At 44.8% G+C, this 27,150-nt stretch overlaps 1 protein-coding gene and 1 pseudogene across 2 annotated transcripts; one reads left to right on the top strand and one right to left on the bottom strand.

Moving 5' to 3' along the window:
• Positions 1-953: 953 nt before the first annotated feature.
• Positions 954-11,714, bottom strand: LOC129047768 (keratin, type I cytoskeletal 18-like; annotated as a pseudogene).
• PDCL (phosducin like) lies at positions 11,234-21,475 on the top strand. Of its 2 annotated transcripts, none has more exon segments than NM_001132397.1 (4): positions 11,234-11,370; positions 13,055-13,231; positions 16,634-16,815; positions 19,198-21,466. In NM_001132397.1, coding segments are annotated over 3 exon segments (906 nt in total). In that variant the 5' UTR covers positions 11,234-11,370; positions 13,055-13,059; the 3' UTR covers positions 19,750-21,466.
• The last annotated feature ends 5,675 nt before the right edge of the window (positions 21,476-27,150 follow it).

Below are 27,150 nucleotides of genomic sequence, written 5' to 3'. Positions count from 1 at the left end.
AATGACTTAAAGTTGGAAGTTATATTTAAAAGGGAAGCAGAGTAGAAAAGTTTGGAAAATTTGCAGACTGTTCCCTGTGGAAGAAAAAGAATCCAAGCAGGCTGCAGAACTACCACTTGCTAGAGAAATGAGCATGATTAAAAGGGAGCCAAGTGCTACTATCCAAGAAAATGGGAGAAAGACCTGTATTGCATTTCAAAGATGTTTGAGGCGTCCCCTCCAGTCACAGCCCAGAGGCCAAGGAGGAATGAATGGTTTCCGTGGCGAGGCCAGGGTGCTGCTGCGCTGCACACTACTGCCCTGCACCACCTCGGTGGGCTGCTCCAGCTCCAGTCTTGGCTCAAAGGGCCCCAGCTATGGTTCCATCTGCCACTTTGGAGAGTGCAAGTTGCCCTAAGCCTTGGTAGCTTCCAAGTGTTGTTAAGTCTGCAGGCACACGGAATGCAAGAGTGAACAAAGCTTGGCAGCTTCCCCCTAGATTTCAGAGGATTTATGGAAAAGCCTAGGTGCCCAGACAGAAACCATCTGCAGGGCAGAGTCCCCAAAGAGTTACTCACTAGGTCAATGCCAAGGGGAAATGTGAGGTTGGAGGCCCCACACAGAGTACCCACTGGGTCACTGTCTTGTGGAGCCATGGGAAGTGACTGCCGTTCTCTAGACCTGAGAATGGTAGAGCTACCTGCAACTTGCATCCTGAGCCTGGAAAAGTCACAGGTGCCCATCTCCAGCTGGTAGGGGAGTAGCCACAGGGACTGCGCCCTGCAAAGCCACAGGGGTGAAGCTAGTCAAGGCCTTGGGAGCCCACATCTTGCACCAGTGTGTCCAGGATGCAAGACATGGAGTCAAGGATTTGTGTGTGTGTGTGTGTGTGTGTGTGTGTGTGTGTGTATTTTTTGACCTCTGAACTTTTTATTGCCCTCCTGCTCCCCAAAGAGTACCCTGCTTCTGCTGGCTTAATGTCTCAGAATTTTGGTGTCGTTGGTCTCAGACACCACTTTGCCATCCACAATCTGGGGGGTGGTAGTCTTTTGGATGTTTTGCATGGAATTCCTGCTGTCCAAGGCGTCACCAAGATTGAAGTCCTTGCCATCTTCCAGCAGGCGGCAGTAGGTGGCAATCTCAGCCTCCAGCTTGACCTTGATGTTCAGCAGGGCTTCGTACTCCTGGGCCTGGCACTGCGCCTATACCCTGTGCCAGCTCTGACTCCAGGTGCAGCAGGATCCCGTTGAGCTGCTCCATCTGCAGGGCATAGTGGGCCTCCACCTCCCTCAGGCTGGTCTCCCACGTGGCCTTCAGATTTCTTATTGAGTCCAGGTTGATCTCCAAGGACTGGACTGTACATCTTAGCTCCATGAGCGTCATCTCAACAGCTCCGACCTCGGTGGATGGCATCATGACCACTGTGGTGCTCTCCTCAATCTGCTGGGACCACTACTTGTCTAGCTCCTTTTGGTTCTTCTGAGGCAGTTCACTGTATTGGGCCCAGATGTCTGCCATGATCTTGGTGAGGTCCAGAGATTTGGGGGCATCTACCTCCATAGTCAACCCAGAGCTGCAACCTGGGCTTGTAGGCCTTTTACTTTCTCTTTGTGGTTCTTCATGAAGAGCAGCTCCTCCTTGAGAGCCTCGATCTCTGTCTCCAGCTGCAGCTGAGTGACACTGGTGTCATCAGTGACCTTGTGGAGCCCATGGATGTAACTCTTCACAGACTGGTGCATGGCCAGCTCTGTCTCATACTTGACTCTAAAGTAACCAGCAGCAAGACGGGCATTGTCGATCTGCAGAATGATGCTGGCATTGTCCACAGTATTTGTGAAGATCTGAGCCCTCAGGCCCCCGATGATCTTGAAGTAATGGCCCCAGTCTCTGGCCTGAGGTCCCTTCTTCTCCAGATGCTCTCAGATTTTGCTCTCCAGCCTCTGGTTCTCAGTCTCCAGGCTCCTCACTCTGTCCAGGTAGGGGGCCAGGTGGCCGTTCAGCTTTGCATGGGCTCCTTCTCGTTCTGGATGCTTCCCATTCCTGCCAGACCCCTGGCCATCGCTGTGGCCAGAACCCGGACCCCAAGCCACCCCAGAAGCTGGTGAAGCAGGACACGGAGATCCAGAAACCAGAGCTCCCGCTGCCAGCTGGCCTTTCTGCTGACTGGCCAGGCACCGTAGCTGGGCGGTTGGAAGCCCAGGGACTGGTAGTTGGTGGAGAAGGTGGAGCGAGTGGTGAAGCTTATGCTGTCTGGGGAGGAGAGAGAGAGGACAGGAGTCAGGCTTTGCTGACCATATGTGTGTTTTAGACAGGGTCTCACTCTGTTGCCTAGGGCAGTGGTGCAATCATGGCTCACTGCAGCCTTGACCTCTTGGGCTAAAGTGATCCTCCCACCTCAGCCTCCTGAGTAGCTGGGACTACAGGTGCATACCACCATGCCTGGCTAATTTTGTTTTTTTAATTTTCTGTAGAGACAGGTTTCACGATGTTGCCCAGGCTCAAGGATTATTTTGGAATTGTAAGATTTAATATTTGCCCTGCTGAGTTTCAGACTTGCATAGGGCCTGTAGCCCCTTTATTTTGGTCAGTTTCTCCCTTTTGGAATGGGAATGTTTACCCGATGCCTGTACCACCATTGTTTATTGGAAGTAAATAACTGGTTTTGATTTTACAGGTTCATAGGTGAAAGAAGGTGAGTCTCAGAGAAGACTTAGGACTTTTGATTTGATGTTGGAATGAGTTAAGACTTTGGGGGATTAATGAGAAGGGATTATTGTATTTTGCAATGTGAGGAGGACATGAGATGTGGGGGATGGGTGCCAAGGGAGGAATGATATGATTTGGATATTTGTCCCCTCCAAATCTCATGTTGAAATGTGAACTTGTGTTGGAGGTGGGGCCTGGTGGGATGTATTGGATCATGGGGATGGATCCCTCATAAATGGCTTAGTGCCATCCCCTTGGTGATGAGTTCTTGCTCAGTTCATGCTAGATCTGGTTGTTTAAAAGAGGGTGACACCTCCCCTACCCCTACCTTGCTTCTGCTCTCACCACGTGATATGCTGGCTCCTCTTTGCTTTCTGTCATGATTGTAAGCTTCCTCAGGCCCTCACCAGGAGCTAAGCAGATTATTGGTGCCATGCCTGTACAACCTGCGGAACTGTGAGCCAAATTAAACCTCTTTTCTTTATCAGTATCGGTATTTCTTTACGCAGAAATACCAGTCTCAGGTTTTGTTTTTTTTTTCTTCTTTTTTTTGAGACAGTCTTGCTCTGTTGCCAGGCTGGAGTACAGTGGCATTATCTTGGCTCACTGCAACCTCCGCCTCCCGGGTTCAAGTGATTCTTACGCGTTAGCCTCCTGAGTAGCTGGGACTATAGGCGCCCACCACCATGCCCAGCTAATTTTTGTATTTTTAGTAGAGACGGGGTTTCACCATGTTGGCCAGGATGGCCTCGATCTCCTGACCTCGTGATCCACCCGCCTCGGCCTCCCAAAGTGCTGGGATTACAGCCATGAGCCACCGTGCCCGGCCATCTCAGTTATTTCTTTATAGCATCACAAGAAAGGACTAATACATCTACTGTTAGTTTCTGGCCACATGAGCCTCTCTGTAGTGCAGCTCACAATATGGTAGAGTGGCTCATCCAAGCAGCAAGCAAGATAGGCAACGGAGAGAGAGAGAGAGAGAGAGTGTGCTAAAAAGACGTCACAATCGTTTATAACCAAATTTTTGAAGCAACATCCCATTACTTTTGTGGTATTCTAACCCTTAGAAGCAAAGGAAAGGGATTACACGGGGCATGAATACCAGGAGGCGGGGAACTTTGGGAGTAGTATCAGTCTGTGTCCAATCAGGAGGTAGAAACTACACAGTACGTTATATGGGGTAAAGCTTAATATAAAGAATCATTAAATGCTAATAAATGACTACCAGCTAAAAGTAAATTCCATATAGTATTCTATAGGTTAGGGAGAGTACCTAAGGAAACACACACTTGGAAAGGGGTCCTTTTCTCAAGGCTGAGGGTCACACCTCGGAGAAGGTATAGTTCAGCCCAGAGGTCCGCTAGTTGGCCCAGGCTGGAACTAGTTACTGGCAGACAGAAAGCTACTCTCCAGGCAGCAGGAGAGGTACACAGGAGCCTGCAGAGAGAGTTGGCTGGTGGGGGACAGGAAACTGGTAGGGGACAGGAAAGCCTTCAGAAAGCTAATTTTCACATTGTGAGGGCCACAGGAAAATTGTTGCTGGTCTAGACTGAGGTTGCAATGTCACCAAGGGACCATATGTGCTGGACACATGGCTGGGAAAGAGCTCCCCTGGATGTCGTTACATCCACATCACTGACCTACCACGAAACTGTGGGAAACAGTAGGAGAGCCCCTCCTCCTGCAATGCCCCTCCAGTGCCCTCTACTGAGAAGGCTCATCACTGTGCTCACTGCAAAGGAGAAATGCTTCACTGAATTCTATCCATTATTGAAGAGCATATATTCAAGGGCGAATTGGGAGCAGAGGGGCAATAAATTGATCATTAGCATAGGAGCGATTTTAGAAGCTGCCTGTCATAGCCCTATAACTACCAAAGAAATTGAATTAATTATGAAAAACCTTCCCACAAAGAAAACTCCAGGCCCAGATGGCTTCACAGGTTTATTCTATTATTAATAAATATTTAAGGAGAAATAATGCCAATTTTACAGAAGCTACTTCAGAAAGTGGAAGAGGGAACTTACAACTAATTTTATTAGATAAACATAACCACACAGTGACATTACAAAAAAAGAAAATCATAGGTTAATATCTCTCATGAACATAGATACAAAAATCCTTAAAATGTTAGTAAATCTAGCTACGTATACCAGGTATAATACATCAAGTCCAAATAGTGTTTATTTCAGGAATGCAAGGTTGCTTTAGCATTTGAAAATCAATCTATGTACTTGACCATATTAACAAAGTAAAGGTTATATTCTATTATTATAAGGTCTCTTAAAATTTAATGGTATTCTGGGCCAGGCGCGGTGGCTCACGCCTGTAATTCCAGCACTTTGGGAGGCCGAGGTGGGTGGATCACGAGGTCAGGAGATCGAGACCATTCTGGCTAAAATGGTGAAACCCCGTCTCTACTAAAAATATAAAAAATTAGCCGGGCGTGGTGGCGGGCACCTGTAGTCTCAGCTATTTGGGAGGCTGAGGCAGGAGAATGGCATGAACCTAGGAGGCAGAGCTTGCAGTGAGCCGAGATCACGCCACTGCACTCCAGCCTGGGCGACAGACCGAGACTCCGTCTCAAAAAAAAAAAAAAAAAAAAAAATTAATGGTATTCCATTCTGATTGGCTTGTAGAAATTAAAATATATATGTACATAAATAAGAAAAACTCTTTTTTTTTTGAGATGGAGTTTCACTCTTTTCACCTACGCTTAGAGTGCAGTGGCATGATCTCGGCTCACTGCAACCTCTAACATCCACCTCCTGGGTTCAAGCCATTCTCCTGCCTCAGCCTTCTGAGTAGCTGGGATTACAGGTGTGTGCCACCACACCTGGCTAATTTTCTTTTGTATTTTTAGTAGAAATGGGGTTTTGCCAAGTTGTCCAGGCTGGTCTCGAACTCCTGAGCTCAGGTAATCGCCAGCCTCAGCCTCCCAAAGTGCTCGGATTACAGGCATGAGCCACCGCTCCTAGCCTCAAACATTTCTTAAAAAGAGATTTTACTCCTTATATTTTAAAGGTGTGGGCTATTTAAAGAAAAAGGTAGTTGCTAAAAGTATTGTTACTAAAACTATGAAAGCAGAGGTTTTTCTGATTTTCTTTGATTTCTTAATCAAAACTTTTTTAAAAAGAAATTTAAGGCTAGGTGCAGTGGCTCACACTTATAATCCCAGCACTTTGGGAGACTGAGGTGGGAGGATCATTTGAGGCCAGGAATTTGAGACTAACCTGGACAACATAGCAAGACCCCATCTCTACTTTAAAAAAAAAAAAAGGGCTGGTGCGGTTACTCATGCCTGTAATCCCAGCACTTTGGGAGGCCAAGATGCCAAGATGGGTGAATCACCTGAGGTCAGGAGTTCAGGACCAGCCTGGCCAACTTGGTGAAACCCTGCCCCTACTAAAAATACAAAAATTAGCCAGGCATGGTGATGGGTGCCTGAAGTCCCAGCTACTCAGGAGGCTGAGGCAGGAGAATCGCTTGAACCCAGGAGGTGGAGGTTGCAGTGGGCTGAGATCGTGCCATTGCACTCCAGCCTGGACGACAGAGCAAGACTCTGTCTCAAAAAAAAAAAAAAAAAAAAAGGCCAGGCATGGTGGCTCACGCTTATAGTCCTAGCTACTTGAAGGCTGAGTGGAATGATGGCTTGAGCCCCAGAGGTTAGGCCACAGTGAGCTATGGTCATCCCACTGTACTCCTCCCTGGGTGACAGAGTGGGACTCTGTCTCTAAAAAGAAAAAAAGGGGAAGATAGTAATTTAATTGTTGCTTATAGACAATCCGACATCTAAAAAAAATTCACTTAAAAAATTAAAATTAAAGGCCATATCAAAGATACCACTTTTTTTTTTTTTTTTTTTCTTTAAGAGGGAATCTCGCTCTATTACCCAGGCTGGAGTGGTGCAATCTCAGCTCACTGCAACCTCCACCTCCTGGCTTCAAGCAATTTTCTTTCCTCAGCCTTCCGAGTAGCTGGGATTACAGGTGCATGCCACCATGCCCGGCTAATTTTTATATTTTTAGTAGAGACAGGGTTTCACCGGCCAGGCTGATCTCAAACTCCTGACCTCAGGTGATCTGCCTGCTTCAGCCTCCCAAAGTGCTGGGTTTATAGGTGAGCCACTGCACCGGCCAAGATACCACTTGTTTAAAATTTGAAAACAAATGAGAGAGACAGAGAGTATCTGACTATTATATAAGGAAGTGGTTCTTATCTTTACTGGTTTTCTCTTCATTAATACAAAAAAACGTTGTTTAGGCTGGGTGCAGTGTGGCTCACACCTGTAATCCCAGCACTTTGGGAGGCCAAGGTGGGCGGATCATGTGGTCAGGGGTTCGACACCAGCCCGACCAACATGGTGAAACCCCGTCTCTACTGAAAATACAAAAATTAGCCGGGTGTGGTGGCACGTGCCTGTAATCAGGAGCGCGTGCTACTCAGGAGGCTGAGGCAGGAGAATCGTTTGAAACTGTGAGGCGGAGGTTGCAGTGAGCCGAGATCGCACCATTACACTCCAGCCTGGGTGACAGAGCGAGACTCCGTCTCAAAAAAGAAAGAAAAAAAAAAAGGTTGTTTAATCTGATTTTTAAACAAGAAAGACATTCTGTTGCAACAAATGGAACACCCCACCATACACACACCACCACCACCACCAGAGAAGGTAAGTTAGGGTGAGAGAGAAAGAAAGAGAAACAAGTGAGGGGAAAGGACAAGAGGAGAGGGGGCAGAAAAGGCACAATGGAAGAGAAAGGAAGGGAGAAGGAAGGGAAGGAAAAGAAAAATAAAAGAATTAAGGAAATGAAGAAAAAGAAAGAAAAGACAAGACAGATGGACAAGCTGTTTATCTCAAACAGTCCTCATACGGTTTGGTGTCATTCAAAATCATCTCTGGACCTTTAATTCTTATATAAAAAATAAAGTAACAAGGACAAATTTGTTCTAAATTTACAAAAATATTGGTAGAAAAAATTTAACATGAGAAACTCAATGTAAGACCAAATCTTCTTTTACCTCTGTTATGATTTGGAAAAACTGTAAGAGTAGATCAAGCCTTGGAACTCATGCTTCAAGGAATTTAATCATTTATTTAATTTATTTATTTATTTATTTATTTATTTATTTATTTATTTATTTATTATTTTTGTGTGTGTGTGGAGATGGAGTCTCACTCTGTCTCCCAGGCTGGAGTGCAGTGGCACAATCTCAGCTCACTGCAACCTCCTTCTACCGGGTTCAGGTGATTCTCCTGCCTCAGCCTCCCAAGTAGCTGGGATTACAGGCATGCTCCACTCAGCCCGGCTAATTTTTGTATCTTTAGTAGAGATGGGGTTTCACCATGTCGGCCAGGCTGGTCTTGAACTCCTGGCCTAAAATGATCTGCCCGCCTCAGCCTCCCAAAATGGTGGGATTACAGGCATAAGCCATCATGCCCGGCCTATTTAATCATTTATATATGAATTTCATTGAGTTACTTCAAAATTTTAAATATGTTTAAAAATAGCCTATAAATCTGGTTGGATTAAGGTTTCCCTTGCTTAAAGATAAATGCTTTAGCTGTCACAAAACAGCTCATGGGTTGTTTTCCCTACTAGGAAATACCTTTAATATACTCTACTGATAAACAGCCCAACAAAAACCTTACAGTAGCGGTAAAATACCTTTAAAACTATAAATTACATACGGTATGCTCATTAAACAGAAACTTCATTATCCACATCATTCCACATTTCTTCTTCTTTTCTTTTCTTTTTTTTTTTTTTGAGACGGAGTCTTACTCTGTTGTCAGGCTGGAGTACAGTGGCACAATCTCAGCTCACTGCAATCTCCGCCTCCTGGGTTCAAGCGATTCTCCTGCCTTAGCCTCCCGAGTAGCTGAGACTACAGGCGTGTGCCACCATGCCCAGCTAATTTTTGTATTTTTAGTAGAGACGGGGTTTCACCATATTGGCCAGGATGGTCCCGATCTCTTGACCTCATCTGCCCACCTCGGCCTCCCAAAGTCCTGGGATTACAGGTGTGAGCCACCATGCGCGGCCCATTCCACATTTCTAACAGGAAAAATGAGTGGTTCTGCTGGATATTATTAGATAGTTAACTCATTTACACATATTCCTGACAGATGCAAGCTACATTCCCAACAAAGACATCACCATATCTATACAACCAGGAGCCTGAATATATTAAAAGGTCTGAATTTGAGACCAACGTGGGCAACATAGCAAGACCCCATCTCTACTTTTTTAAAAAAAGGTTGAATATGGCCAGGTGCGGTGGCTCATGCCTGTAATCCCAGCGCTTTGGGAGGCTGAGGTGGGTGGATCACGAGGTCAGGAGATCAAGACCATCCTGGCTAACACGGTGAAACCCCGTCTCTACTGAAAAATACAAAAATTAGCCGGGCGTGGTGGCCGGCGCCTGTGACCTGGGAGGTGGAGGTTGCAGTGAGCCGAGAATTGCGCCACTGCACTCCAGCCTTGGCAACAGAGCAAGACTCCGTCTTAAATAAATAAATAACCCAGTGTCGGGCAGTTCTTTATAGCAGTATGAAGAATTGCCTGACACTGGGTTATTTATTTATAGCAGTATGAAAACGGACTTACTAATACAATGTTCTTGAATGGGTGTGTGTTTGTGTGTGGTATTTTTTGACTCCTCTGAGGGCCTCAGCAAACAGCCTCTCTGAAAAACAGGCAGGTACGGAAATTTGTAGACAATTTCAGGTGGTCCTAGAACCACAAATTAAGATCCCCTACCCCAAATTAAGAGCCCTATTTTAAACAGTGTATCTTTCTAGAATATTTTCTATGATTCAATTTACCCAAAGCTTTCTGTGAGCAACTTCACGGTTGTGTATTGGATACTTCAACAAGGGCTCAGAATTTGAAATCTTTTTAGGTTTTAAAAAAGTTGCAAAAACAGACGACAAAGTATGCCTGAGGAAAAAGAAAAAAAAAGTTGCAAAATATCATAGTATGGCTTTACCCTGGAAGAAGAAAACAAAGTTGCGAAAATAGGATAGTGTTTCCCTAGATTCTTCATCTAATAGAATCTCCAAAAGTTAACATCTTACATAGTATAATTATTAAAACTATTGATACAATACTACTAATATGAATAAATAGGCCTTATTCAAATTTCGTCAGTTGTCCCATTCATGTCCTTTTTATTTTTCTTTTTTGTGACGGAGTCTCACTCTTGACCCCCAGGCTGGAGTGCACTGGTGTGATCTCAGCTCTCTGCAACCTCCGCCTCCCGGGTTCAAGCGATTCTCCTGCCTCAGCCTCCGAGTAGCTGGGATTACAAGCGTGCACCACCACGCCCTGCTAATTTTTGTATTTTTAGTAAAGACGGGGTTTTGCCATATTGGCTAGGCTGGTCTCGAACTCCTGACCTCAGGTGACCCACCTGCCTCGGCCTCCCAAAGTGCTGGGATTACAGGAGTGAACCACTGCACCTGGAGCCATGTCCTTTTTCTATACCAGGAGCCAATTCCGGATTTCACATTACGTTCCTGCTGTGTCACCCAGGCTGGCCTCCAAGTCCTGGGCTGAGCGATCCTCCCGCCTCAGCCTCCTGCGTAGCTGGGACTACAGGCGCGCACCACCACTCCTGGCTGCCGCTGCTTTAAAATGGTGAAACCCCGTCTCTACTAAAAATAGAAAAAATTAGCCGGGTCTGCTGGCGGGCGCCTGTAATCCCAGCTACTCTGGAGGCTGAGGCAGGAGAATCCCTTGAACCCGGGAGGAGGAGGTTGCAGTGAGCCGAGATCGCGCCACTGCACTCCAGCCTGGGCAACAAGAGCGAAACTCCGTAAAAAAAAAAAAATTATTTTAATCTACGCCCTGTACTTGAGGGGTTTGTGTTCTCGTGCAAATTACCGAACGTCTCTGAGTCACTTTTCCGCCTAATAGACGTGATGCGATGAAGAACCAATGAAAAACACATTTGGAATGGCTTCGGAAACTTCGAAGGGAAGTGAATACATTTTTCTTTTCTTTCTTTCTTTCTTTTTTTTTTTTTTTCGAGACAGTCTCACTCTGTCGCCCAGGCTGGAGTGCAGTGGCACGATCTCGGCCCACTTCAACTTCTGCCTCCTGGGTTTAAGCGATTCTTCTGCCTCAGCCTCCCGAGTAGCTTGTATTACAGGCGTCGGCCACCACGCCCGGCTAATTTTTTTATTTTTAGTAGAGACGGGGTTTCAAGGTGTTGGCCAGGCTGGTCTTGAACTCCTGACCTTAAGTGATCTGCCCGCCTCGGCCTCCTAAAGTGCTGGCATTACAGGCGTGAGCCACCGCGCCCGGCCTGTGAATACATTTTTCTTATTGCTTGACGCTGGGTCATACAATTCACTTTTTCGTTGTCCAGATTAAAACCAAAACAAAGTAATTAGGAGTGCGTTGTTGTAGAGGTGTTTTGTTCCAAGGTAGGACCCGTAGCTTCTCCCCCGTCCCTAAGCTGCGAGTAGCGGCTTCTGATTGGACAATGCGCGTCCGCCACGACGCAGGAAGGCCGCCTCATTGGTCCGCGCTGTCGGGCTTCGGGGGCTTTTCTCTTTAGCGCTCAGGGCGCTGACCCACTGCTCTTTCTCTTAAGTGAGTGCTCCGTTCTTTCCGGTGCCCCATTCCTTCCGGCGCCCGGAGCTGCTGGCCCAAAGGGATCCGGAGCGAGCTAGGCCAGGTAACTGCATTGGGGTCCACCGGGAAGCGGCAGCGGCCGCGGACTACGGGAGGGAGTGGGGTTGGTGAGCTTGGGTAAAACTGCTCCTTTTTCGCTCTGTCTCGACCCCCAAGTCCTCCGCGTCTTCCTTGTCCCCTTTCCTCCTCTGGCCCCACCTCCCCCGGGCCCTTCCAGGCTTCCCCCAAAAACTCCACACACCCCTCTGCTTCCCTTCCGGGGGCCCCGCCTCCTCTGCTAGCGTCTCCACGGGCCCCGCCCTCGTCTCCTCCCCGCAGCGGTCCCTCCTTCTGGAGCGCAACTCCTTCCCTCCTCTCCGCCGCCGCTGTGCCCCCCGCTTGGCCCATTCCTGGTACCTCCTAGTCCCTTAAGTTTGGTTTTGTTCCTTCCTGTCACCTCCACCTGTCTCCCCATGATCCCTGTCTCCTTTGCATCTGACTGCTGGAGTCCTCCGATTCTCCCGTTGACCCAGGCTGTGGGTTTAGCAAATTGTGCAGCGGCATTGTGCTGGGCGTTGGGGATGGAGGTAGTGACTAGAGGTCCCTACTTTCAAGAACTCCTTGCCCCGTGGGAGAGAGTCACTTTGTAAATGGAGTATGATAGGCCCGGTGATAAGTCTTTAAGGCAGCCGCATTCCTGCTGAATTCTCAAGCAGGCCTCTGGGGGCTAAGCTGCATCTTTTCATCAGAATGCCCTTGGCTGCTTCTGATGCAGAAGCCTGGTCCTTTATTTTTTTAGTTTTTATTATTATTATTTTTTTTGAGACAGAGTCTCCCTCTGTCTCCCAGGCTGGAGTGCAGTGGCGTGATCTCGGCTCACTGCAAACTCCGCCTCCTGGGTTCAAGAGATTCTCGTGCCTCAGCCTCCTGAGTAGCTGGGAAAACAGACGCCCGCCACCACACCTGGCTTTTTTTTTTTTTTTTTTACTAGTAGAGACAGAGTTTTACCATGTTAGCCAGGCTGGTCTCGAATTCCTGGTCTCAAGTGATCCTCCCACCTCGGCCTCCCTAAGTGCTGGGATTACCGGCGCGAGCCCGGCCATCACAGTCCTTTAAACCCTTGGGAGTTATTAAAATCTTTCTGTGGGCCCTTCTTTTAACCTGTCAGAATAGGTAAGGTTTCAGAGACCATCCGTCCAAGCCCTCAGGGTGTTGTCTGGGAGGTTGAAGGCTGGTGACGGAGAGTGATTGCCTAGACAAATAGTGACTCAGCATTGTACTCTTGATACCTCTTTTTGGAGTTTTTCCTGAGGATACTTACCCAATTTTTCAATTAGGCAGCAGTCTTAGCTGGTGGGAAAACTAAAAGCACAGATAAAACCACTAGTCAGTAGATTCCTCCAAGCCAGTGCAGGTGGCTTGTACACTTAACTCAGACTAGAGTAATTTATACTTCAGGCTCTTGGAGTCAGGAATCCCTGGGGTCTGGTCCCAGCTCCACCATTCACTGTTAAGCTTGGTGAAGACTCTTCCTTTATCTGAGCTTCAGTTTTACCTTCTGTTAAAGAGTGTGATAAGCCCTAACACACAGGGTAACGGTAGGGATTTGTTAAGATTCTGGTTATGAAAATAATCACTTTAGTGTCCTGGAAATTGTAGGATCTCAGCACAGGCGAGCCCCCTATGCTTCAGATTCATGTCTGTCTGGCTCAAATCAGCAAAGAACCTGATATGCTTTCTTTTTCCAGGCACCATGACCACCCTTGATGATAAGTTGCTGGGGGAGAAACTGCAGTACTACTACAGCAGCAGTGAGGATGAGGACAGTGACCACGAGGACAAGGACCGAGGCAGAGGTGCCCCAGCCAGCAGTTCTGTGCCTGCAGAGGCTGAGCTGGCAGGCGAAGGCATCTCAGTTAACACAGGTGCTGAGAAACCCTGGGCTCTGGGAACAGGCTTAAAAAATTTACATTAAATACATAGTAATTAGAAGTCTCCTGATCACTTTTAACTCTGGTCCCCACTTTCAGAGATAACCTAGTCTTTTCATTATGTGTGCTTCTAGCCTTTTAGTGCACAATACAAATGTATCTGCATAGCAGCATGGTAATGAACACAGACTGGCCTGGATTTGAATCCTGCATCTTGTATTAACAGTTTGATATCCCATAAATCACAAGTATGAGTATATGGGTAGTGCAAATTCCTAAAAATGGCATATTTACACTTGTACATTTTAATATTGTCAAATTGCTATCAGTTGAGTTGAGGTGGCAGTAATTTATAGTTTAATCAGCAATCTGTGTTTCTCTGTACACTTGTCCTCCTACTGTGTTATGAAACTCCTTGATCTTTGCTATTGTAGTAATTCATTGTAGGTTTATTTCCGCCCCCACCGCCTTTTTTTTGTTTTGTTTTTTTGTTTTGCTTTGTTTTTTAAGACAAGTTCTCACCTTGTTGCTCAGGCTGGAGTGCCTTGGTGCCATAATGGCTCACTGCAGCCTCAACTTCCTGAGCTCAAATGATCCTTCTGCCTCAGCTTCATGAGGTTCCTCTCTTAAAAAGCTGGGACCACATGTAGCTGGGACCACAGGTGCTTGCCACTGTGCCCAGCTAATTTATTTTTTTATTTTTTGTAGAGATGGGGTCTCACTTTGTTGCCCAGGCTGGCCTCACACTGCTGGCCTCAAGCGATCATCTGCCTCAGCCTCCCATGGGCATGAACAAATGCACTGGGCCCATATTTATCTTTAAGAGGGAACCTAAACTTCTTTTCATAATTTTAAGAGAGATTTTTATATCCTTTGCTCATTTAAAAAATTAGGTGGTTTTTTTCTTCTTGGGGAGCTATAAAGGAAATTAATCTGTGATGTGAGTTGTAAATACTTCTTTCAGTTTGTTGTTGTCTTTTGACTTTATGTTCTTTTCCTAGATGAAAAATTTTATTTTTATTTACTTAAAAGTATGTTATAGTTTCTTAATTTTGCTCTTTACTTAAAAGGCGTTTCTTCACCCTACTTTATAAAGGGCCTCACTTTGCTGTATAAAAAGGTTCTCCTGGTTGGGCACAGTGGCTCACACCTGTAATCCTAGCACTTTGGGAGGTCGAGGCAGGTGGACTGCCTGAGCTCAGGAGTTCGAGACCAGCCTGGGCAACACAGTGAAATCCCATCTCTACTAAAATACAAAAAGTTAGCCAGGTGTGGGGGCACACGCCTGTAGGCCCAGCTACTCAGGAGGCTGAGGAAGGAGAATTGCTTGAACCCCGGAGGCAGAGGTTGCAGTAAGCCAAGATCATGTCACTGCACTCCAGCCTGGGCAACAGAGTGAGACTCTGTCTCCAAAAAAAAAAAAAGGTTCTCCTATACTTTTCATTAGTATTTTTGTGATTTCATTTTTTACACTTAAATATTGATTCATGTGGAATTCATTTTGATGCAGGGTGCAGTAGGGCTCCAGTTTAATTTTTTTTAGATTGCTACTCAGTTGTTTCAGTACCGCTTAGTGAATAAGCCATCTTTATTATCTTGAGATGTCACTTTTATTATGTACTGAATTTCTCTGTTTATGTTGGGTCTTTAGCTGTACTATGTAGTCTCTTCCATTGATTTGTCTTTTACTGGGCTGTGTCATACTGTTTTTAATTATTGTAGTGTTATATTTTAGTATTTGGTAAGGCTAGACCCTCTTCAATTAACTTTTGCTTTATTTTTTCCAAAGGAAATTTAGGAGCCGGACACATATGTGTGTTCATGTATTTTCATTGGGAATGCATTAAATATATAGATTAATTTAGGGATCATTGGCACTTTTGTGATGTTGAGTATGTCTGTTCAGGAACATGGTATTGCTTTTCCATTTATTCAAGTCTTTCAAGTATTTTTTGGGAGCATTTTAAAGTTGTCTTCATATAGATTTGTATACTTTTTTTCTGTGATACCAAAAGACTCCAAAGCTTTAGTGGCTTATGACAACAAAGGTTTATTTCTCATTCACGTTACATGCAGCCTGTAGGTCAATGGCAGCCCTGCTTACGTTTCTTTCATCTAGGAGCTAGGCTGAAGGAGTAACAGCCTCAGTTTGGCTGTGTCCCTCTATTTAGGACACACCGTTTTCATGGCAAAGCATAGAGAGCAAGAGAGGAGCTGTTGGAAACATGGAATGGCTCATACATGGCATACTTTTTGTTTTGCTCAGACATGGCATACTTCATATTTGCTCACAATCCCATTGGCCAGCAAGTCACATAGTCAAGCCCAGCCTCAATGGGCTGGGGATATATGTACTAATCCCACAGGAGGTACCACAGTCACATAGCAAGGGGCAAGGACATAAAAGTCCTTCGGCAGCACAGGGCTTGACGGGTTAAGGGTAGCTTGAATAACAGAACAGGTTGTATTACAATCTTGTTATAAAAAAATTGTTATAAAAAATTCAGAGGCCAGGCGCGGTGGCTCATGCCCATCATCCCAGCACTTTGGGAGGCCAAGGCAGGCGGATCACCTGAGGTCAGGAGTTGGAGACCATCCTGGCCAACATGGTGAAACCCCGTGTCTACTAAAAATGCAAATATTAGCTGGGCATGGTGGTGCATGCCTGTAGTCCCAGCTGCTCGGGAAGCTGAGGCGGGGGATTGCTTGAACCTGGGAGGTGGAGGTTGCAGTGAGCCGAGATTGCGCCATTGCACCCCAGCCTGGGCCACAGAGCAAGACTCAATATCAAAAAAAAAAAAAAAAAAAAAAAATTCAGATAATATAGAAGTACAGAAAGAAAAAAGTAAAAGATCTCTCTCACCAGCCCCTTAGATCCTACTACCTGGAGACAACCACTGTTAACAGTTTACATATCCTGCAAGCTCTTTTTCTATGAACACACAAGTGTATACACAAACATGTATGCATATCTATGTACATAAATTATATATATACATACAGGTCTTTTTTTATAGAAACTAGAGGATTATACCATGATATTCTACATTTTGCTTTTGTAATAACCTAATATATTTGGAATATCTTTAATGGCAGGAAACACAGAGCTGCTTTACTCTTAGAGTTGCTTTATTTTCCTTTGAGTAGGTAGATCATAATTTTTTAAACTCATCTCCTAATGTTGGGCATTAGCTTGGCCCTTGTTGCAGACTGTTGCAGGGCACATCATTGTGTATAGGCCACTTTGCCCTGTGGCAGAGTGCACAGAGTCCCTATGATAATTGTGCAGTAGATGGAGCAAGCTTCAGGCAGATGTGAACTCCTACCTACAGATGTGAGCTGGTCAATAACTGCCTGCCTATTCTCCTTGGTCACATCCGTGTTCACCCTACTCAGGCCCAAAAGGTGTGATCAATGACTGGCGTCGCTTCAAGCAGTTGGAGACAGAGCAGAGGGAGGAGCAGTGCCGGGAGATGGAAAGGCTGATCAAGAAGCTGTCAATGACTTGCAGGTCGCATCTGGATGAAGAGGAGGAGCAACAGAAACAGAAAGACATCCAGGAGAAGATCAGTGGGAAGGTAATTAGCAGTACCCAGGCTTTTCTTAGAGTCTGCTGTGGCTGCTAGAGCTGGGTGAGTGATTCAAGAGGTGGAGGATGCTTGATTTGACCTCCAAGAAGTTGTGTAGTGCAGGAGAAATCATAGAGCCCTGTCAAAACTCAAACCCACCCAGCTTTCAATCTCAGTTCTGCTACTAGTGACTGTGGGAAAGTCTCTTCCCTTCTGAACCTGGTGTTTCAATGGTTAAATGATGTATCCTCCCCGTACAGGGCTGTGTGGTTAATATGCCCATCACAGTGTCTGGCCCATTGAAAGTGCTCAGTAAATTTTGGTTTCCCTTCTTTTATTGAGGTTTTATCTTGGGCCAGAAATAACCCTCTTAGGGTGGTGGTATTATCCCCTTCTTACAGATAATGGAAGCATTGCTTAGAGGGCATTAGAGGCTTGTTCAGGGCAATGCAACTGGTAAATTGTAGTAGGTACTAGGGTTCTAACCCAAATACTCCTGTTTCTTCCATGATGTTGCTGTCTCATCTGAAGCCTATTCATGAGAATTTATTCTAAGGAGGCATTATAATAAGCAAACAGATACTCTGGAAGATATTTGGAAGTAGGTCCCTGATGGCCTTTTTTTTTTTTTTAAATAGAGACAGGGTCTATGTTGCCCAGGCTGGTCTCGGAACTCCTGAGCTCAAGTGACCCTCCCACCGTAGCCTCCCAAAGTGCTAGGATTACAGGCATGAGCCGTAGTGCCTGGCCCCTGATGGCCTCTTATCCTATCAGTATTAAAAGGGATTCACTATTTCCCTAGATGCCCTCTGACTGTGGACGAATGTCTGTGAGTGCCTGAGATCATTTAGTTATGGCCCAAAGCTAAAATACCACACAGGATCAGGGAGCAGAAAAGAGGATTAAGCTGGGAATCATTCACCTTGACCAGGAGGCTGATTTTAGGACATTACACTTAGCTAAAGACTTCAATGGGTCAGAAGAAGCCACTCTGGTAGACTGAGTTGTAGTGGAGGGCTGCGAGATGGGAGGAAAATTGGCAATAAGTAAAATGGTGAACTCAGAATGTTGCTGGTTATGATACAGTAACAACGTGTTCTGATCTAGTGTGATCTCCCACTCCCTGTTCCCTAATCTATGCAACATTAGGCAGAGTTAGGTTTTATGAGAGGAGCGGGGATGTCTTGCTGCACCGGGGCAGGGGGAAGATGCTTTTGTAGCTTAAGCTGTCTCTTGGGCATTGTGCCTGCTGCTCACAGCTGCTTCCTGATACTGAGGTGAGAGGCCAGAATGAGGCAACATCGTATCATCACATGGATCAGTCTTGAGAGAGGCTGTTCCTGTCCTGCTGATTTATCTGCAATAGAATAGAACTGGAAACTGTCTGGCAGAATTAGGGAAGTGGTTAAGCAAAGTGACACATTATATATAATTTCATAAAAATATTTGGAAATATGAGGAAATACTTATAATCGTGCTAAGTCTCAAAAGCAGGTTATAGCTTAATTGGTACACCCACAGCTGCTGCTATATAAGCAAAACTATTTTAGTATGACTGGTAATAAAAATAATTTTTAGAGTCCATATGACTGTGTGTGTGTGTGTGTGTGTGTTTGGGGATGGTGTGGGGCAGGGGTTATGAGAGTTTTTTCTAAAATTCTATAATGTCTTGTTATCTTTCCAAAAAAAAAAAAACCAGATAAAATATTGTCAAGACTGACAAAAAGAAACAAGCTCGTAAGTGAGATTATATGATGCTGCCTATTTGGATTGAGAGGAAATGTGATATTGTAGTTAAAAACATGGGTTTTTAAAATCTAGTTTGAGTCCTAGTCTTATGCTTACTGGGTGAACTTGTTCAAATAATGTCAAGTTTTGGAACCTCATTTATAAAGTGGGGCTATTAAAAGTCCCTTCCCGATGGAGTTATGGAATTCAGTGAGATATAATGCATGTAAAGTACTTAGCATGGTGCCTTATATATTATCAGCATGTAGTACATGTTAACTGTTTTATTGTTTTTTATTTTTTTGGAGACAGGGTATCGCCCTGTGGCCCAGGCTGGAGTGCAGTGGTGTGATCTTGGCTCACTGCAACCTCCGCCTCCCGGGTTCAAGTGATTCTTGTTGTGCCTCAGCCTCCCGAGTAGCTGGGACCACAGGTGCACACCACCATGCCCTCCTAACTTTTTGTATTTTTTTTTTTAAGGAGAGATGGGGTTTTGCCATGTTGGCCAGGCTGGTCTTGAACTCCTGACCTCAAGTGATCCGCTCGTCTCAGCCTCCCAAAGTGCTAGGATTACAGGCGTGAGCCACTGCGCCCAGCCCATATTAACTGTTATCACGAGTGTTCAGTTTTCATATTTATGCTCACTTGCTGGTCCGCCTGCAGATGACTCTGAAGGAGTTTGCCATGATGAATGAGGACCAAGATGATGAAGAGTTTCTGCAGCAGTACCGGAAGCAGCGAATGGAAGAGATGCGGCAGCAGCTTCACAAGGGGCCCCAATTCAAGCAGGTTTTTGAGATCTCCAGTGGAGAAGGGTTTTTAGACATGATTGATAAAGAACAGAAAAGCATTGTCATCATGGTTCATATTTATGAGGATGGCATTCCAGGGACCGAAGCCATGAATGGTTGCATGGTCTGCCTTGCCGCAGAGTACCCAGCTGTCAAGTTCTGCAGGGTGAAGAGCTCAGTTATTGGCGCCAGCAGTCGGTTCACCAGGAATGCCCTTCCTGCCCTGCTGATCTATAAGGGGGGTGAATTGATAGGCAATTTTGTTCGTGTTACTGACCAGCTGGGGGATGATTTCTTTGCTGTGGACCTTGAAGCTTTTCTCCAGGAATTTGGATTACTCCCAGAAAAGGAAGTCTTGGTGCTGACATCTGTGCGTAACTCTGCCACCTGTCACAGTGAGGATAGCGACCTGGAAATAGATTGAACTGATAGTCTAGTTGCATAGATTTCTCATTGTTTGGGTTGGAATACACGTCATTGTTTATTTTTGTTCCTTCTTTGTCTTCTGGCTTTTCAGCTGTTCTTTGTAGTCCCTTTTATTATGCATAAAATCAAGAAATTCTTAGATTAAATCAGAATGCTGAATAACCTTGTAGCTAGCAATAAGGTGACTTACAATTGTATAAACAGGAAGCCAGGCTTTTGAACTGTTTACTTAAGATTCTCTGGCGTGACATTTCTGTTACTGTTTCCAGTCAATATTTACAAAGCATCCTAAAGATGGTGTCTTGGAAATTGTCTTCAGATGATCTCAGAGGTCTCTGCCAAGTCTGAGAGTATAATTCTGTAGGTAGTGTGTTATTTGCAAAGTAAATAGTGCATTTTCTAAATCAAATGATTGTAAATTATATTTACTTGTAATCAGTTCCATAGCTTTAGACGGTGGTTAGATTTTTTTTTCCCCACCAGGGTCTTGTTTAAAGGGGTGAGCCACCGCACCCGGTCCTGAGGGGTGGCCTCTGCTGCTGGATTTCATGTCTTCCTCCAGCATGGCTAAGTCTGGAACAGCAGGAAGCGTCGATGCTTACTGACCTGGTGATGTTGGAAGACAAGTAGTTTATGGATTTAAACATTAGAGCTGGAGTGGAGCTGGAAATCTTTGTAAAGGAAGTTCTTTCAGTAAGATGCCCCTGCTTCTCTTTGTCTCTTTTTTGTTTAACAAGGTAACTTTTTGTTTAACCTAGATTTTTTTTAAAACTTTTTTTTTTTTTTTTTGCATATTGGAAAAGTAATTCATATTCGGTAGAGAAAAATTGACCAAAACAGAAGCAAAAATAAGAAAATTAAAATAATCTCTAATCCTACTACCTAGAATAAAACACCATTAATATTTTGGTCTGTTTCCTGCCAAGGTGTTTTCTGTGTATACATGGGTATTTTGTTTATTTTTAAACAAAATGATGTGATCATTCTGAACATACTGTTTTATAGTATGGTCAGCTAATAATATATCAGACCTTTTTTCATATTAAATATTCTACAACTTTTAAAAAATGTCTATTAATATTCCATCGTATAGATGTGATATAATTTGCTTGATGGTTGTCTCTTAAAAAGAAAGGTAGCAAATACTTTTTTTAAATTACAAAAGTGATAGATGTTCATTGTAGAAAATGTAATAAACACTGTTAAGACTTAAAAGCCATATAATTCCACCAACCAAAATTAATCCCTGTTGTCATATTTCTAGTCATTTTTATAGCCTTTTTTTCTATGTATTTATAATAATTATCATTTGAGTTTTTTTCCTTTTTTTTAACTTTAAAAATGTATATTCTAGGGTCAGGGGAAATGTAATCTGGAATTAAATATTAGCCTTAAAATTCACAGTTTTGATTTTCCTGGCTTTTCAGGAATTGACTAACTGTAAAAGAGTCTTGAAAGTATTTAGTCAACAAACAGTGCATTTTTTTTTTTTTTTGGACTAAGAAAGCTCATTGTAGTAGAAAGGGTGGAATGTATTGAAAATTATTAGAAGCAGGGAACTATTGTTAGTCTAGCTTATTTCCTTTCAGTCTTTTTTCAATATTTTTATAAACATTGAGTACTTACTGAATTTAGTTCTGTGCTCTTCCTTATTTAGTATTGTATCATAAATACTTTGATGTTTCAAACATTCTAAATAAATAATTTTCAGTGGCTTCATAATATTTCATCATTTGGATATACAATAATTTATTTAACCAGTCTCTTTATTTTTATTTATTTATTTTGTTTGTTTTCTTTGAGATGGAGTCTCGCTCTGTCACCCAGGCTGGAGTACAATAGCGTGATCTCGGCTCACTGCAACCTCCACCTCCTGGGTTCAAGCAGTTCTCCTGCTTCAGCCCCCTGAGTAGCTGGGACTACAGGCACATGCCATCATGCCTGGCTAATTTTTGTATTTTTACTAGAGACGGGGTTTCACCATGTTGGCCAGGCTGGTCTCGAGCTCCTGACCTCAGGTAATCTGCCCGCCTCGGCCTCCTAAAGTGCCGGGATTACAGGCATGAGCACGCTGCACGGCCTAACCAATCTCTTTATATTGATATGGTTATTTAGATTCTCAGTGTTCTGCTGAACACTTAATGCCTTTGTGTTTTGGGCTATATTTTGAATTATTCTCATAGATTTCTAGAAGAATTACTGGACAAATAGGGACACTTAAAAATAGCTTTTAAAAACCATCTTCTGTTCTCATTGAAAATAAGAATATATTATGCACTTACAGGGAACTTGACTTTGCTTTTCAAGAACAGAAGTTCTAAAATACAGTAGGGCTGGGTGTGGTGGTTCATGCCTGTAATCCCAGCACTTTGGGAGGCCGAGGCAGACATAGCGAGACCTCATCTGTACAAAAAATAGAAAAAATTAGCTGGGCACAGTGCTGTACCTCTAGTCCCAGCTACTTGGGAGGCTGAGTCAGGAGGATCTCTTGAGCCTGGGAGGTCAAGGCTGCAGTGAACCATGATTGCACTCCAACCTGGGCAACAGAGACCCTGTCTCAAAAAAAAAAAAAAAAAAAAGTAAAAAAAAAGTAAACAGACATGTAATGGTAATGGAGAAATCCTAGACTTTTTTTTTTTTTGGAGATGGTGTCTCACTCTGTTGCCCAGGCTGGAGTACAGTGGCACGATCTCAGCTTACTGCAACCTCCGCCTCCTGGATTCAAGCGATTCTCCTGCCTCAGCCTCCTGAGTAGCTCGGATTACAGGTGCCTGCCACCATGCCTGGCTAATTTTTGTAGCCAGGTGGGGTTTCACCATGTTAGCCACGCTGGTCTCGAACTCCTGACCTCAGGTGATCACCTGCCTCGGCCTCCCAAAGTGCTGGGATTACAGGCATGACCCACCGCGCTGGGCCTAGAATGTTAGGTCTCTTAACTTCAGTGTTGTGGAAGCAGCATGGGCTTTAGAGTCAGGCAGATCTGGGTTCAAATCCTGCCTGGCAGTCTAGTGGTGTAGCTTCTTTCTGGTAAGAAACCTACCCTTCCTGATGCTCAGTTTCCTTATCTGTAAAATGGGAACAAAAATAACCTGTTTTGTGGAGTTGTTCTGCGACAGTGGTTCTCATGTGTGGTACCTGGGGCAGCACCAGCAGCAGTGGCGGCCTCAGCATCACCTGGGAACTTGTCAGAAATGCAAATTCTCGGGCTTCACCCTAGACCTCCTGAATCAGGAATTCTGGGAATGACTAGGCAAACTATTTTCAGGAGCCCTGTAGGTGATTCTGAAGCTTGTTCAAGTTTGAGAATCACTGACCTATGGATTAAGGTGAGTGAGTGCACCTGTGACAGAACAAGTGCTCACTGCTCTTGGTTTCCTTATTAAGAGTAAAAGAGGGAAGGAGTTGAAATGGGGTAGCTCTCAGATCACCTCTCTCCTGTTTTATTTTGTGATTCTCCCTTTTAGCCGTGGAATTGGGGGAAGGGAAGAGGAATCATTTATCTATCACAAACTGTCCCAGAGTCTTCCAGATTTCACGTTTGGAAGGAAAGTCTCAGGAAGGCGTGGACTTTATTTTCTTCCTCATGTATGGCATAGAGCAGGGGTCCCCAAGCCCTGGGCCACAGATCAGTGTCGGTCTGTGGCCTGTTAGGAACCAGGCTGCACAGCAGGAAGTGAGCAGCGGGCCAGCAAGCTAAGCTTCATCTGTTTTTACAGCCGCTTCCCATTGCTTCCGGTACTGCCTGAGCTCCACCACCTGTTAGATCAGCGGTGGCATTAGATTCTCATAGGAGTGCGAACCCTATTGTGAACTGCCCACGCGAGGGATGTAGGTTGCTGCTTATGAGAATCCGGCGCCTGCTGATCTGTCACTGTTCCCCGTCACCCTCAGATGGGACCGTCTAGTTGCAGGAAAACAAGCTCAGGGCTCCCACTGATTCTACATTATGGTGAGTTGTATACTTGTTATGTATTGCAATGTAATAATAATAGAAATAAAGTGTACGATAAATGCAATGCGCTTGAATCATCCTGAAACTCCCCCCACCCAACCCCAGTCTGTGGAAAAATTGTCTTCCAGGAAACCGTTCCCTGGTGCCAAAAAGGTTGCAGACCACTGGCATAGAGTAAGGGCTTGGTCTCCAGGCACAGGCTGCTACTTACTACCTTTGGAAGCAAGATGCTGAATCCCTCCATGCCTCAGTTTCCCCATCTGTGAAATGCTGATAGTAACATGAGTCAACTAATGTAAAGCACCTGGAACACACATAAGTGTTTTTATTGGTCTGGTGCCCACACTGTGCTTGGCACTTGGCAAAAGATGAATAAACATTTAAGAATGAACACATTGACTCAGTGAATGACACATCTTTTCAAAGTAGGAAGTAGTAACTTTTCAAAGGTGTAGAAACCAAGACTTAGCAGGGTTAAGTGACATTTCAACTTATACAGCTAGTGGGCAGGGCAGGGTTGAAATCAGGTTTGTGAAGTTCCAACATTTGTATTATTTTCCTGATGTCATGTTCTTGATGGAGAAAGCAAACTGATCAAGTGACAATAAAATAGAAACATTGAAAGACAGTGGAGAGAATAGAGGAAGAAAATAAAGAAGACAATTTGTTTTTACTCATTTATTTTTATTTATTTTTTTTGAGTCAGAGCCTCGCTCTGCTGCCCAGGCAGGAGTGCAGTGGCATGATCTCAGCTCACTGCAACCTCTGCCTCCCGGGTTCAAGCGATTCTCCTGCCTCAGCCTCCCGAGTAGCTGGGACTACAGGCACGTGCCACCATACCAGGCTAATTTTTTTATTTTTAGTAGAGACAGGGTTTTACCATGTTGGCCAGGATGGTCTCAAACTCCCGACCTCAGGTGATCTGGCTGCCTCGGCCTCCCAAAGTGTTGGGATTACAGGTGTGAGCCACCGCGACCGGCCAAGAAGAGAATTTAAAGAGCAAAAAGTTGTTGAGCTGATGGAGCCTTGGGTCTCTCAGTTCTGCCAGTGTTTCAGGCCAGAATCTCCTCCCGTCTCAGCTGTGGCAGTGACCCACAATGTGCCCCTGTTGAGGGGCATCTCCTTCCTACCATGAGTCCAGAGAGTCCTCCCTCCCAAAATCCATCTCTTAGGCTCCTTCCTCCACACACTGCCACCCGCGTCCCACTACAAGTGACAGCAGTAGGGAGAATAGTTAATAGTTAATGTCACTACAAGTGACAGCAATAAGGAGAATAGTTAATAGTTAACTATGGCTCCTTCAGTAACTAAGTGCCCTCAGATACATCTCTTCCTCTCCTGGGCCTCATTTCCCCATTTGTAAAGTGAGGAGTTGAACTAGATGATTTTTTTTTTTTCCTCCCCCTCGAGACAGGGTCTTGCTCTGTAACCCAGGCTGGAGTGCAGTGGCACAATCACAGCTCATTGTAATCTTGAACTGTTGGGCTCAAGGGATCCTCCTGCCTCCGTCTGCTGAGTAGCTGGGACTACAGGTGCATGCCACTGTGCCTGGCTAATTTTTTATTTTTTGTAGAGTGGAGTGTCTCACTTTGTTGCCCAAGCTGGTCTCAAACTCCTGGGCTCAAGCGATCCTCCTGCCTCAACCTCCCAAAGTTCTGAGATTACAGGTGTGAGCCACGAACCTGGCTAGATGATTTCGTCAGATGCTTCAGACTCTCACATTGTATTAGTTAATTATTAATCTTTTATTTGGAAAATGTTGAAACCTATAGGAAAATGAAAAGAATATTACCATTAACATCTGTGTATCTTTCATGTGGCTTCACCGAAAGTTGATATTTTGCTGCATTTGTTTATCTCTGTTTTCTGTGGAACTTTTTTTTTTTTTTTGAGACGGAGTCTCACTCTGTCACCCAGGCTGGAGTGCAGTGGCGTGATCTCGGCTCACTGCAAGCTCCACCTTCCGGGTTCACGCCATTCTCCTGCCTCAGCCTCCCAAGTAGCTGGGATTACAGGCACCCACCACCACACCCGGCTAATTTTTTGTATTTTTAGTACAGACAGGGTATCACCATGTTAGCCAGGATGGTCTTGATCTCCTGCCCTCGTGATCCACCCGCCTCGGCCTCCCAGAGTGCTGGGATTACAGGCATTAGCCACCGCGGCTGGCGGAACTATTGAGATGTAAGTTTGCAGACATCTTGACTTTGCCCCTAAATACTTCGCTGACTCTCCTAAGAAAAGGGTCATGATCTTGTATAACCAAAATACCATTGTTACACTCAAGAGAATAAACAGTAATTCAACAATATCTAAAACATAGTTCATATAAATTTTCTCTATTTGTTCCCAAAATTTCTTTAATATTCTTTGAAAAAAATTCAGGATGCAATCAAGTTCACACATTTCATTTTTGTGACTTTAGTCTCTTAAGCTAGTACAGTCCCCTTGCCTTTGTTCTTGTTTCTCATATCAGTGATTTGTTTTTGAGGCAGGGTCTGGCTCTGTTGCCCAGGCTGAAGTGCAGTGGCGTGAGCTTGGCTCACTGTAATTTCCACCTCCTCGGCTCAAGCCATCCTCCCACCTCAGTCAGCTGAGTAGCTGGGACAACAGGTGTGCAACACTGTGCCCAGCTACTTTTTGTATTTTTTGTAGAGATGGGGTTTCACTATGTTGCCCAGGCTGGTCTCGAACTCCTGAGCTCAAGCCATCCGCCTGCCTCAGCCTCCTAAAGTACAGGGATTACAGGCTTGAGCCACCATGACTGGCTCATATCAGTCATTTTTTTTTTTTTGGAGTTGGAGTCTTGCTCTGTTGCCCAGGCTGGGAGTGCAGTGGCATGATCTTGGCTCATTGTAACCTCTGCCTCCCAGGTTCAAGTGATTCCCCTGCCTCAGCCTTCTGAGTAGCTGGGATTACAGGTGTGCACCACCACATGTGGCTAATTTTTGTATATATATATTTTTTTTTTAGTAGAGATGGGGTTTCATTATGTTGGCCAGGCTGGCTTCAAACTCCTGACCTCAAGTGATCTGCCGGCCTAGGCTTCCCACAGTGCTGGGATTACAGGCGTGAGCCACCGCACCCAGCCTTATCAGTGACTTTTAATCATTTATTCATTTAGGTGACTGGGGATGGGTCTAAGCCTGGGCGTAAGGAAGGGCTAGACCAGCAGCTGGGTCCATCGTGCCCAGCCGCCTGGCAGCCTGGCCACCCTTCTGCTGAGGCTTTTTAAAGAATCCAGGCCAACTGTCATAAAAAATGCTCCAATTTCTGGCTTCTCAGATTGTTTCCTTATTTTTGGCAGTAATACAACCAGAGGTGATGTTGCGTAGTTCTTACTGCATAAGTCAGGGAGTATCTGATTTCAGCTTGGTGATGCTAAGTTTAATCACTTGGTTAAGGTGGTGAATGACAAATCTTCATATTGTAAAATTATTTCCCCTT

Source organism: Pongo abelii, chromosome 13 (assembly GCF_028885655.2).
Source record: "Pongo abelii isolate AG06213 chromosome 13, NHGRI_mPonAbe1-v2.0_pri, whole genome shotgun sequence".
Lineage (NCBI taxonomy): Eukaryota > Metazoa > Chordata > Mammalia > Primates > Hominidae > Pongo > Pongo abelii.
Note: the sequence above shows the minus strand (reverse complement) of the source record. Positions and strands in the feature narration are given on the sequence as shown.